General features: G+C 51.1%; 1 protein-coding gene across 6 annotated transcripts in view; it reads right to left on the bottom strand.

Annotated features, from left to right (window-relative positions):
* AFAP1 (actin filament associated protein 1) overlaps window positions 1-12,387 on the bottom strand; it is a 149,523-nt gene that overhangs the window by 73,352 nt on the left and 63,784 nt on the right. For all 6 annotated transcript variants that reach the window (XM_026485913.4, XM_026485914.4, XM_026485916.4 and 3 more), the window contains 2 exons: window positions 9,216-9,344; window positions 7,700-7,797 (listed from right to left, as the gene is read on the bottom strand). In XM_026485913.4, the coding sequence (XP_026341698.1) occupies window positions 7,700-7,797; window positions 9,216-9,342 (225 nt within the window). In that variant the 5' untranslated portion in view covers window positions 9,343-9,344. The remainder of the gene's footprint in view (window positions 1-7,699; window positions 7,798-9,215; window positions 9,345-12,387) is intronic.

Below are 12,387 nucleotides of genomic sequence, written 5' to 3'. Positions count from 1 at the left end.
CACACACTGCATTTCTGTGTCACAACTATATCCCGCTGCACCTGCTGCTGTATCTGCTGCCCCTGCCGCACCTACTGCTGTGTCTGTTACAGCGTCTGCTGCCCCTGCTGTTGTGTCTGCTACAGCGTCTGCTGCCCCTGCTGCTGTATCTGCTGCACCTGCTGTCCCTGCTGTTGTGTCTGCTACAGCGTCTGCTGCACCTGCTGTCCCTGCTGTTATGTCTGCTACAGCGTCTGCTGCGTCTGCTGCCCCTGCTGCCCCTGCTGCTGCACCTGCTGCATTTGCTGCTGTCCCTGCTGTTGTGTCTGCTACAGTGTCTGCTGCATCTGCTATGGCATTTGCTGCATCTGTTGTCCCTGCTGCTGCACCTGCTGCTGTGTCTGTTGCACCTGCTGCTGTGTCTGTTGCACCTGCTGCTGAGCCCACTGTCCCTGCTGCTGCCCCTGTTGCTGCACCTGCCACAGGAAGGAGCCAACCAGCCCACTGAGCCCACTGGGTCCAACCCAAGCGCTTGCAGGTCACCCACCATCATTCCCTCCTTCTCTTCAGGAAAGCGGTCATTCCTCATGCCCTGTGCTTTTCAGGGCTCCCTCTCTGTCACCACGGGCGTCTGTTCCTCCACCCTCCCCTTCTCCCCAACCCATCATTCAGCCTCTGCACCAGAATCACCAATAAACTAAGAGCCCTGATGCCAGCAGAGGAAAATATCAGCCCAGAATCAAATCACTTTCTGACTTGAATTCTATCTATCTATCTATCTATCTATCTATCTATCTGGTGGGCATCCGGACTGTGGTTCTGTTTACAGTGACTAAACTCTAGTAAGAATAACATAATCCGAACTCAGAAAATCAGAGTTCAGATACAAGTACTTTAGAAGCATGGCAGGGCACCCACATGGGAATCCAAATCTCCTACACGGCGGGGCATTTTAGGATGATGTCCACACCACTGAGCAAGCCTGAGGAGTGGGGAACAGAATGTTATAGTCTCAGCTGCAAAAAGGGCTCAATCCTAACAGCATGGATTCTGAGTACTTTTCCTGGCAAAATAAAAATTTTTGGCCAAATTACACCCTGCTCCATTCTGCTCACTACTGAACTTGCGTTCCACATAGCACAGGAGTAAACAGCAGGCATCTGAGCCGCTGTGAAGCTCCCTCTGGCTTCATTCATGCATGCAGAGAGTGGAAGCCTAGTGGGGGCCGGGTCACTGCCCTGCCTCCACCAGCAGGAAGGCACCGCAGGGAAGGCCAACGGTCCAATGGGAGTGTAGACAGGATACGTATCTGGGGAGCAGCCACAGATTAAATTTTTAAAAGATGCCACAGGAATTACACATGAGACCGAACTCCTCAGAAAGACAAGAGGGAAAAAAAAGAACACATGATTCATGTTCGCTCCAAGGATCACATCTGATTTCACCAGGAAACAAACAGTTTTCTTGTTTAAAATCTTGGGCTTTTGTCTCAACTCTGCAACTGGAAAAACACTTAATTTTGTCATAAAATCTCGAAGAGCCTCACGATCTCATCTGTCCGACAGATCGCAGTTGCCGTGGAAGTACTTTAGGGGGCCTCAGTGCAGGCAGCGGGGGGGGGGGGGGGACCGCATGTTCACAGTTCTGGAGACAGAGTGGGAAGCAGAGGGGGTGTGGGCGGGGTGGGGGCTAGTGCTCATGGGAACGGAGTTCCAGTTGGGGAAGATGGAAACATTCTGGAGACGGGGGGTGGGGGGGGGGCGGGGGGGCTGCACAATACACTGACTGCCGCCCACCTGGACACCTGGCAGTGGTTAAAATGGCAACGCTTACGTTATGAATATCTTACCACAATTTAAAAAACCCTTCATTATTATCTGCTGACATAGTAAGTGCTCGCATTTATATAAACTCTGGCCCTAAAATATCAAATAGTTTAGTTGCGCTCCCACACCCCATCCAAACACCATATAACGCCCTGCCATTAAATGACCAAATAAAAATACTTCTAAATGCCTCGACTGGGTAGCATAGAAATGCAGAGTCCCAGAAGGAGTGCAGCTTGCTTCTTCTCTCAACCGTAGAGATCTGAGAGACCCCTGGCCTGGGCTCAGTGCTGCTCTGAGAAGAGGTGGAAGAAGGAGGCGTGACAGGTGCCGTCAGCATCTGGCCCCCCGGGAAACGGCATGGGTGCTGGACGGCCACAATGTCCACACAGACGGGACCCGTTTCCTAGGGAGGCGGCCGCTGCTCACACACGCTCTACACCCGCGTTCCACACGGAGTACAACAGCGGGACAGCTACATACTCTTGGCGTGAAACAAAACAAACCTCTCCCCAGACAGGCTTTGACTAAACACACGCATATCTGGGCCTATCCCGGTCTCCTGTCGGAAAGCGAGGGAGCTCAACCAGATGGTCAAACACTTTGTGTATCACGCTTGCCATTTCCAGGATTCAGGAGAAGTTCTGCACGCACACACGGCATACACCCCCACACTCTCATGAGCACTTGAAAAGGTCTGCTGGCCACGCTGAAGGGCCACCGGGTCTCATGGGACACCCTCGGCTGTCACCATGTTTACTCCAAGGCCCGGACAGAGAAGAAACATTCCAACATGCCCTCCGTGCATGGAGGCATCATCAACATTACAGGGCCGACGTTTGGACGTGCTCCCCGTCCTTGACCAGCCGTCGGCATTTCCCACTGCACAACTCGAGGAACACAAAGAAGCATAGAAACAAACACCATCTCCAACAGGTGAACATTTAGTTGAATTAAAAGAACGTTAAAATGAGGCCCTCCTGTTAGGTCAGTGGGTGTAAAGTCTCAGTTACCAAGATGAACAAATCTCAGCATTCCCCCGGGGAGGAGGATGGCAGGAGATGGTTAGTGGTAGTTGCATGAAGCCCTGCTGGGCACTAGGAGGATAAAAAGGCCAAAGAAAACTCATCTGCTGGAGTCTGCAACACCAATCGGGTAAGAAGAGGCAGCCCACATTCTATCACATGCCACAGAAGAGGCAACGGGAAGAGCGGTTCAATGGAGAAGACCTGGTGGGAGTGTCACTGATCTTACACTGAAACACGTCCTTCAGCCATTCTCAGCGGTGTTGATGGGAGTTCCCTAGGGCCCCTCATGTCTGGCCCCTGCAGCATGGCAGCCTCACTGGCAGACCCTGCCCAAATCCCATTCCCCAGCACAGAGAGCCGCGTGCCTAGCCACCTGTATCTTCCTTCATGTGCCCTCCCCTGTGGCACAGCCACCTGGCCATGCCATCTCCGGCCCAGATGTGAATTCTCCTGAAAGTCAACCTGCCCACAGCAAATGACCAACCGGCCACAAGCTAATTCATCAGAAGCAGAGTGAATCCACCGAATGACCGCCTTTCTTGCTGAATAATGAATTCACTGAAAACTATCAGAAAAATACAGTAGAGCCATTGTAACCAGTCTCTGCTTCCCGACTTGCTGAAGTGACACCTGTTCTTCGTTCTCTCTGCAAAATGCCCCAACGATATCTGCAAAATGCTAAATATTCATGGTCAATGACAGGCTCCCCTCCAGAGAGCCCTGCAGAGTCCCCTCAGCTGAGCCGCACATTTACAAAGAGTCAGCCTTGTTCTGTAAATGCTTATACTTATTACCATATCGATGTTAACTTGCTTCGCTATTACATCAATAAACCAGCGAAATAATGAGTGCAAAAGGAGAGGTGATGACTCTCTGAGATGATTCTTTTTAGAAAGCTTCAGTCAAGGGACACCTGGCTGGCTCAGTCTGTAAAGTGTGTGACTCTTCCTCTCGGGGTTATGAGTTCAAGCCCCATGTTGAGTATAGAAATTATGTAAAAATAAAATGTTTTTTAAAAAAAAGAGAAGAGGGGCACCTGGGTGGCTCAGTTGGTTAAGCATCTGCCTTCGGCTCAGGTCATGATCCCAGGGTGCTGGGATCGAGTCCCATGTCTGGCTCCCTGCTCAGCGGGGAGTCTGCTTCTCCCTCTCCCTCAGCCCCTCCCCTGTTCATGCTCTCTTGTGCACGTGTGTGCTCTCTCTCTCTCTCAAATAAATACGTAAAATCTTAAAAAAAAAAAAAAACAACAAAGAAAGCTTTGGTCAAGACAAACCACGAAAGAAGGAAAGAAAACCATCCTATCAGGGTGGGCACGTTGACGAGGAAAGAACAGCACAGCACTCGAAGCCCCGGCGGCTCCAAACTCAGGCTGGCTCCTGAGTGTCTACATTTTACTCCACTTTAAGGAAACAAAACCTGGAAATCACTAACTGCCACAGGTATATGCAGAGAAGAAAAGCAGCCTACAGTGCGGGGCCCCATACTCAAGGAACGTAGCCCCTGGCCCCACATCAAAACCCCAGGGGTTTCGGAGGCAGAGAAGCTCTCTACATACCCATGTGTTAGGCACCAGTCGGGAGATATTACCTACTGGTCAGAATCCTACCCAAAAATTCCTTGTTTAAACTTTACTATTTAACGCCTATGTATACCTTTCTTAAAACTTCTCCCTTAAACCAGGACACTCTGCCATGTTGCGGCCAAAGGCAGCGTTGGAGTATAAGCCAGGCACAGCGAGCGGCGAGGACAGGAGAGAGAGAAAGAGCACACACAAGTGAGGGAACAGCAAACTATCTGAGGAAAAATCAGTGGAAATGGATTGATTATCCAGGGGTCAAAAACGGCAGAAAACGTTGACGATTTGATGAGTATGCTTCTTCTGAAATCGGCACTGAGAGTGACAGTCCCTCCACCTGGCCCGGACCATACGGGACGTGTGTCTCAGTCCAGGGGAGGTACATGGCATGTCACACAGAAGCCTCCTGCTCTGGTGGGAGGGGGGCTGCAGCCTGGAAACCCCTTTCCCGATCTGCACTACGGGCGGCAGCACCTTGAGAGGGTGCGAGGGCCACGGGCTCAGACGAGCTGAGGGGAGAAAGCCCAGGTGAGTCCAAAGACAACACCTAGACATGAATGAACTGCTGCCCGCTCAGCCAGTTCTACCTCTTTCAGGCAGATGAGGTCCGTGAGGATCAGTGTTGTGCACAAACATTCTGGCCTACAGTTTTGCATTCTATCTAAAACAACGGGGCCGGCGTTTATTTATTTGAGAGAGAGAGACAGCACGAACAAGAGGGAGGAGCAGAGGGAGAGGGAGAAGCAGGCTCCCCGCTGAGCAGGGAGCCCTATGCGGGACTCGATCCCAGGATCTTGGGATCGTGACCTGAGCCGAAGGCAGACGCTTCAATGATCTAAAAATTTTTTTAAATCATAATAAAACAACAAATAACACATGAAAAAAATGAAAGCCAATCAAGTCAGTTTCTATAACAAACAGGATGAGTTGGAAAAAAAGGGAAAATAATTAAAAAGAAGCTTATAAAGAGGGAAAATACATAACAATGTTAAAAAGATAAAAACAGCATCTAAAAATCATACATTCAATATACTCTCAATGGCAGAAAGATTCAATGTATAAAACAACAGATAAATAGTGAAACTACACATGCAATTTAAAACAGAGAAAAAGTGAGCCACACAGGTAATTTAAATTTTCCTAGTGGCCACAGAAATTGATGAAATTGATTTGGTTGCTGTTGTCTCTAACTCGCTAGCTCATCATGCTAGGAATGCGATAATTACCAAGGAGACGTGCACATCCTTGCCTCATCCCCAGCCCTGTGAACCCAGGGAGCACGCGGCACTCACACTCACGGCGACTCTCCGTGGACTGAGGCCCGTGGTCCTGCTCCCGACGGCACAGGGGAAGGAAGTTGGCGGCTCTCCCAGGAAGAGGGAAATGCAGGTGACTCTTACTTACTCTTAGGGCTTTCCCCCCAATTTTCTACAGTGATCTTACTGGAAACGCAGCACTTACAGCTGCATGCAGACCTAGCAGACTGGAAGGTTCGTTTTCACAAGATCTCCAGGGGTTCAGAGACCGTGAAGGTTGGGGAAGCGCTGCTCTCTGTAGTAGCAGCAAGCTCTCGTGCAGGGCACAGATCCGCCAGGTCCCTGCTCTAAGCGCTCGAGGTCTTCACGGCTCTCTTGGAGCATGGCAGCACCGTGACAGCCTTTCAGACACGTGAGTGTCTGCGGCACGGCGACGCGACGGTCAGCGAGCACACTCAGACAAGGACGTGGCAGGCGGGTCCTGCAGCGGCCGTGCTCTGTGTTCTGCCGCCTCCCCAGGCCCCCGCTTGGGAGCAGCCTTCGGTTCCTGACACAACCTCTCTATTCCGCGCTGTGGGCCTGCCTTGGCTTTGCGGCCACACCGCTGAAGTAGCGACGCCCAGAAAAGACCGCACTCGAACCCAAAGAACCTGTTACGACTTTTGCCTTTTCCTGCCTGTTGTGTGATCTTGAGCACATCATGTACAGTCACTGACCCTGAATTTCCTCGTCTGGAAACTGGGTCTGCGTGCTCTTCACGTGCGGGGCTCTCTGAGTTCAAGCTGTGAGGACTAAATGAAATTACATGTGAGAAAGTGAGAAGTGTGGTGTGTGATACACGGTAGGGACCCAGGGAGTGCTAATGTCTTCCGTCCCCCTCTAAAATGATAATTAACGGGCATCTACTGGACACCAGCCACCAGGCTGGGGCGCAGGCAGAGCTGGAGGTAAATGGGACACGGCCCAGCTCTCCTGCAGTCCTCGTCCTGGTGGTGAGATGAAGAAATGACTCATGCAGGGGGCGCCTGGATGGCTCAGTCAGTTAGCATCTGGCTTTGGCTCAGGTCATGATCTCGGGGTCCTGGGACTGAGCCCCATGTCAGGCTTCCTGCTCAGCAGGGAGCCTGCTTCTCCCTCTCACCCTGCCCCTATGCTTGCTCTCTCTCTCTCTCTCTCTCTCTCGTGTGGTACTCTCCCTCTCTAATAAATAAATAAAATCTTCCAAAAAAATGCCCCATACAGAAAGCACACATTACAAAGAGAATTGCCAAGTCACTGAGTTTGCTCTGATTTTGAATGAAAGTCAAATTGTCCTGAGTAAGCAAATGAGCCAACAGCAAAAGACAGAAAAAGCTAAATGGCAGGGAGCCTGGGTGGCTCAGTCGTGTAAAGCGTCTGCCTTCGGCTCAGGGTGTGATCCCAGGGTCCTGGGATCGAGCCCCGCATCGGGCTCCCTGCTCTGCTGGGAGCCTGCTTCTTCCTCTCCCACTCCCCCTACTTGTGTTCCCTCTCTCGCTGGCTGGCTGTCTCTCTGTCAAAAAAATAAATAAAATCTTTAAAAAAAAAAAAAAGCTAAATGGCACGTGTGAGCATTCCAAGACCGCAAAGGTGGCGAAAGAACTCCAAAACACATTCTGAATGCACATCACGTAAAATACGCATTCGTGGAATGTGTACGTACGTTTTATCCCAGTAAAAGCATAATAATGAATATGAAAGGTGCAGACTACGGTATTCAAATCCAGAGTTAGTTAGAGAGGGTCAAGTCCCCAGGCTCTATGCCATTGCTGTGCCTGCTAAAGCCTCTGATTGAAAAAGAAAAAAATCTGACTTAACAGATTTCCATGGACCTCTAGCTCCACCAGTTTTCAAGCAGACACCAGCCTCCCGCTTGTCTATCACCAGCAGCCCTGGAAACCCACTAGCAAGAGAAGGCCTCCTTTCCTCCAGATCTGGGCTGTTATCACCTGCCCGGAGCCTCGAGTGGCCCAGGGGCCCAGCAGCTCTGCTGCGACGGTAGGAACACGCACTCACCAGCCACGGCTGAGGGATCTCCGGCAAAGGCATCTGGGGCGGAGCCGGCAGGCTGTTGGGGGTCTCCTGCCTCTGAGCACGGTCCTTCACTTCGAAACCTGAAAGCATCCACCAGACCACAGAACTGGGTGAGGAGGGGGAGGAGGGTGTGGCCGGTACGGCCAGCAGCTGTCTCTCCCTCAGCCCCATCACGAACGCCTGGCCAATATCTGCTCCCTCTAAGCCTGTAGAACAATCCTGCTATTCTTCTCCAGGTGGGGAATCTATGGCTGGGGAATAAAAAGAGGTTACAGAACTAATCGAAACATTAGCAGGTGGAAAGGCTGGAGCCGGCAGCGAAGCCTACGTTCCTCCAACGTCACACGCAGCCTCATAGAGGTGAGCTGCTTTGGCCGAACTTCCACTCAGGTCAGTATCACCCACGGACTCAGGGGCGGGTGTGGCCCGGGAAGCAGTTCGTTTGTATCAGATGCCCTCTTACAGACACTGGAACACAGGGGCGCCCTGCGTGTGCAGCTGACTTAAGCTCGAGCCCTCGGCGCCCCCGTACTCAAGTTGGGAAGACAAGTCTATACGCAAGCACCTTAGGAAACATGATGATCACTGTGCCAGCAAAGGCAGGAAAGGAAGGAACCAGCTTTAATCTGGGCGCAGGACTATTTCCAGGCCAGAGCAGCCCCCCCCCCCCCGGGAAGACCCGCAGAAGAACCGTGCAACAACAGTCGTCTGACTGGGTCACGCATGATGCGCAGGCAGGGAGAGGGCTGTGAAGACACAGCGCCTGACCGCCAGGAGTGCGGCGGAGAATTCTGGCAAAGAACGGGGAACAGTAAAAAAGGGAACACAGAAAAAGAACAAATGGGAATTCTACCACTAAAAACAATCAAGCAGACGGGCCCAAGGCTAACTAAAGAGCTCAGGGGAGAACGAGCGAGTTGGAAAGCATCAGAAAGCACGTACGGAGAGACAGAGGGTAGGAACCCATCGGGCAGAGGAAGAGGAAAGGGCATCAGGGAAAGCCAACAGCAGCTCCCGAGGCCAGAGGCCCAAGCGCCGCGGTGCGTCCACACCCGCAGTGGGGAACGGCCAAGCAAAGGGAACGGGCAGAGGGCCTGAGGCTGGGAAGGAGGGCCACCTCTGCTAACAGGAGCAACAGGAGAAAGTCACAGCCCTGGTGACTGCGGGTTTACCGCGGGTCAGGCACTGTTTGGAGGCATTTTAGGTCAACTCCTCTGACCCCCACGACGTTCCTCCCAGGCGGAAACTGCAGGAGAGGAGCGGACAGAGATGATGGAACTGGAGCACCATCACCCACTGTTCCATCAGCTCCTTACAGGCTCTCGTCTGGAAACTGCCTCCCTGCGCCTGGAGACGCAGCACTGGCACGCGGGGAGGCCCTCGGGGACAGCGCAATGAATCGATATGTTCACGAGCAAATGAATGTGTCTTAGCAAGGTGGTGGATGAAGGGCGGCTCAGAGACCGCAGGAGGCTGGAGGAGGAAGGAGCAGACGCACCTCTGGACGACTGTATCCTCAGCAGGATGTCGGCGATCACTGCCTTCTTCTCCCTGACGGTTGACGTTAGGTATTCATGGTCCAGGAGTTCGAGAAAGAGACGAAGTTCAACTATCAACTCCTCCATTGCTGCAAAGGAGAGGGAAGGGGACTGTTAGACCCAGTGGGGTGCAAACGTCACAATACAAATGCGTACAGCTCAGGCATCATCTTCTGGACAGACGCACTGCTCCTTCACTTTTGCTCCGAGGCAGGAATTTTCATCTAGGAGAAGCTCCAGAGCCATGCTGCCAACAGATGGAGTCAAGACCCAAAAGCCTGACATCATCAGGGTGTCAACTGCATGCTATTAAATTTCAATGTTGAGAAGGAGATGGGAGTTGAAAATGCCAAATAGTTTTCAAATAACCACCAGGACGTGGTTTCAGAAACTCAACACCCAACTCTGCCTTGCAGGCCTGGCTCCCTCCCCAGGAGGGCTGTGAGCGTGTTTGTGGAGTTACGACAAAGGCGCCGGATGCCGAGGAGGACCTGGGTGCGGACTCTTGACAGTGTCTTTTCCTTCTAGGCTCACAGCGGACTCAAGATCCGAGGACGCAGCTGGTGTCAGCAATTTACAGATCACCGTGTGAAGCTCTTAGGGGTCCCCCAAGCCCTTTTAGGGCGTGCAGGAGGCCCAGGTACTTTCATAATACTGAAGTGTTATTCTTCTTTTCCTGCGTCAGTGGTGCAAAGGCAAGGGGCTCATGCTGCCAGCCTCTTAGCACGCGTCAGAGCAGGGACACCAGACTAAACTAGAGGTCACCGTGTTCCTCACCACACACTTGCAGTAAAAGTGAAAACGTCACTGTCACGTCAGAGTGTGTGTGGTGGAGCGGCACAAATCGCTGCTTTTATTAAATCCCAGCCTGGAGGATGCACCTTTCTGGGGATCCCATGTGATGAAATGGTTAGTATGCGAACAGCCCCTCTCCTGATGACCCAAGGACAACGGCTGTCAGAGGAAAAGCAAGTGCGCGCTGTCTGAGGCACACGTCACACTAGGCTGCTTTTCGCGTGCGCACCAACGAAGAAATGATACACACACTACAAGGACACACACTGAGCGTCTGACTAACATCTTCCCAACTGGGAACAAAGCGACCTTACCACGTCAAGGTAAACAATGACAGCATTGGTTGCCAATGATAAAATTTGAGTTTCCAAATGGAAGTGAGAATTTCGAACCCTTGTACCCACCAACGTGAGCACGACAGCTTCTCAGCAGAGACCTTCCTGATCAGATGGGGACAGACACTGGCCAATGCACTTTTCTGACCTGGTATAACACGGTACGTCAGCATTCAGAAGATCTGAACTGTTCCGTGAACAGTGAGGTCGAATATCACACAGGAGCAAGGATCCATCCAGTGTATGAGATAAGGGCAAACATTCTAACGTAACGGAGGAAGAAGCGTCCTGTGACTCAGCTTCGGATCCCACGTTGCAACGAGTCTTTAAGGAGCTAGCCCTTGCCCGTGTTTGGTGTAGTGTCAAAGAAGAGCGCCGACGGGTTTCTGAACTATTCTGCTCGGACTAGGTATCTGTGCGGCCAGATTTTCTTTATGTGCTTCCCCTAAAACAACGCCCACAACCATCCGAGTGCAGGAGCAGATCCGAGAACCCGGCAATCTTTATCAGACCAGATATGGGAGATGCCTGCAGAAATATAAAACGTGCTATTCTCTCACAAATTAGCTTGTTTTGGTAAATGCTGTTACTTTTCATAAATATATTTTTAATGAATTAATAAATACCTGAAAAATCTGCCACTTTTTGATTTGAATATGATAAATATATACAGATAACCCAGATAAATAAAAGCTCTTTTGAATGTTCAATATATATTTTGAGACCAAAAAGTCCTAAGCAAAAAAGTTCGGTCCATGGGATTCTTTCCAAGTCTACAACGCTCTTCAGGACTAAAGATCCTACCTGAGGCCACGCTGCTGTCATTACCAAAGCTCTCACAATTTTAGGTAAGTCTAGGACAGAGAGATGGCAAGTGAGTCCAAAGGAGGCATGGTGTGTCCCTGGGCTGTTCACTTGTCTGAATGGAAAGAGCTTCCCTCTAGGAAATGAAGAAGTTAGATTAAGTCTTTAAGGTCCTTTTCATTAGTAAAACAACTTCTTGATGATGCTGAGGGGAAAACCATCTCATCTATAATTTAAGAATGAAGGACTGCTAGCATTATTCATAACAGACCGAAGTGGACACCACGCACACATCCGCTGATGGATGACTAGATAGAGCGATGTGGTCTCTACGCACAATGGGGTTCTGTCAGCCTTAAAAAGGAAGGGCATTCTGACACCTGCTACAACACGGGTGAACCTGGAGGACGTCGGGCTGCGTGAAGTAAGCCAGTCACAAAAGGACAGACGCTGTATGATTCCATTTATACGAGGTACTTAGAGTCATCGAAATCATTGAGACAGAAAGTAGGGTGGTGTCTGCCAGGGGCCGGGAGGGAGAATGGGGGGTTAGTGTTCAATGGGGGGTTTCAGTTTGGGGAGATAAGTTACAGCTGGGGACGATGAAGCAGCCCTGGGACGGACGGTGGTGACGGCTACATGCCAATGTTCACGTGCTGAGTGACACTGAATTGTACACTCAAAAAGGGTGAAAATGGCAAACTTTATGATACATACATTGTACCACAATAAAAAATATCAACCTTGTCCAAAAATCGATGGGCAGCTATCAGCAAAAATGTTGAAAATGCTTATGGGCCTATGTGAAACTCACAGCAGCCCAACTTCATACACATATTTTCTTATCAAAAATGCCTCTCTTGCATGTAGCCAAATCACCTTTATCCTGTAAGGTTTCACTTAGGTGCCAGCTCGCAGCATCAAAATGTCTGAAGAGGACCTTGGACTGAGTCTGTCCTGTCTCTGCCCTGAGCTCCTTGACAGAGTTCCCGTGGAGGACTGACGCAGACCCCTCCCTGCTGGGAGTTTGCCGTATCCATGGTGGGGACACCTGCCCAGCCGTGCTCCACGGCTCAGAGAGCAGCGCCTTCTGCCACAGGCGGCCTCTGGGCAGCCACAGCTACACTACGGGGCCTGCAGCCACCTCCTGCTCCCAGGTTATAACTCTCTGGGCTGCCCTAACCCAAGCCGGCCAGCC

The sequence above is a fragment of the Ursus arctos genome, unplaced genomic scaffold (assembly GCF_023065955.2).
Source record: "Ursus arctos isolate Adak ecotype North America unplaced genomic scaffold, UrsArc2.0 scaffold_9, whole genome shotgun sequence".
NCBI classification, from domain to species: domain Eukaryota; kingdom Metazoa; phylum Chordata; class Mammalia; order Carnivora; family Ursidae; genus Ursus; species Ursus arctos.
This window is presented reverse-complemented; position numbering and strand designations above follow the sequence as displayed.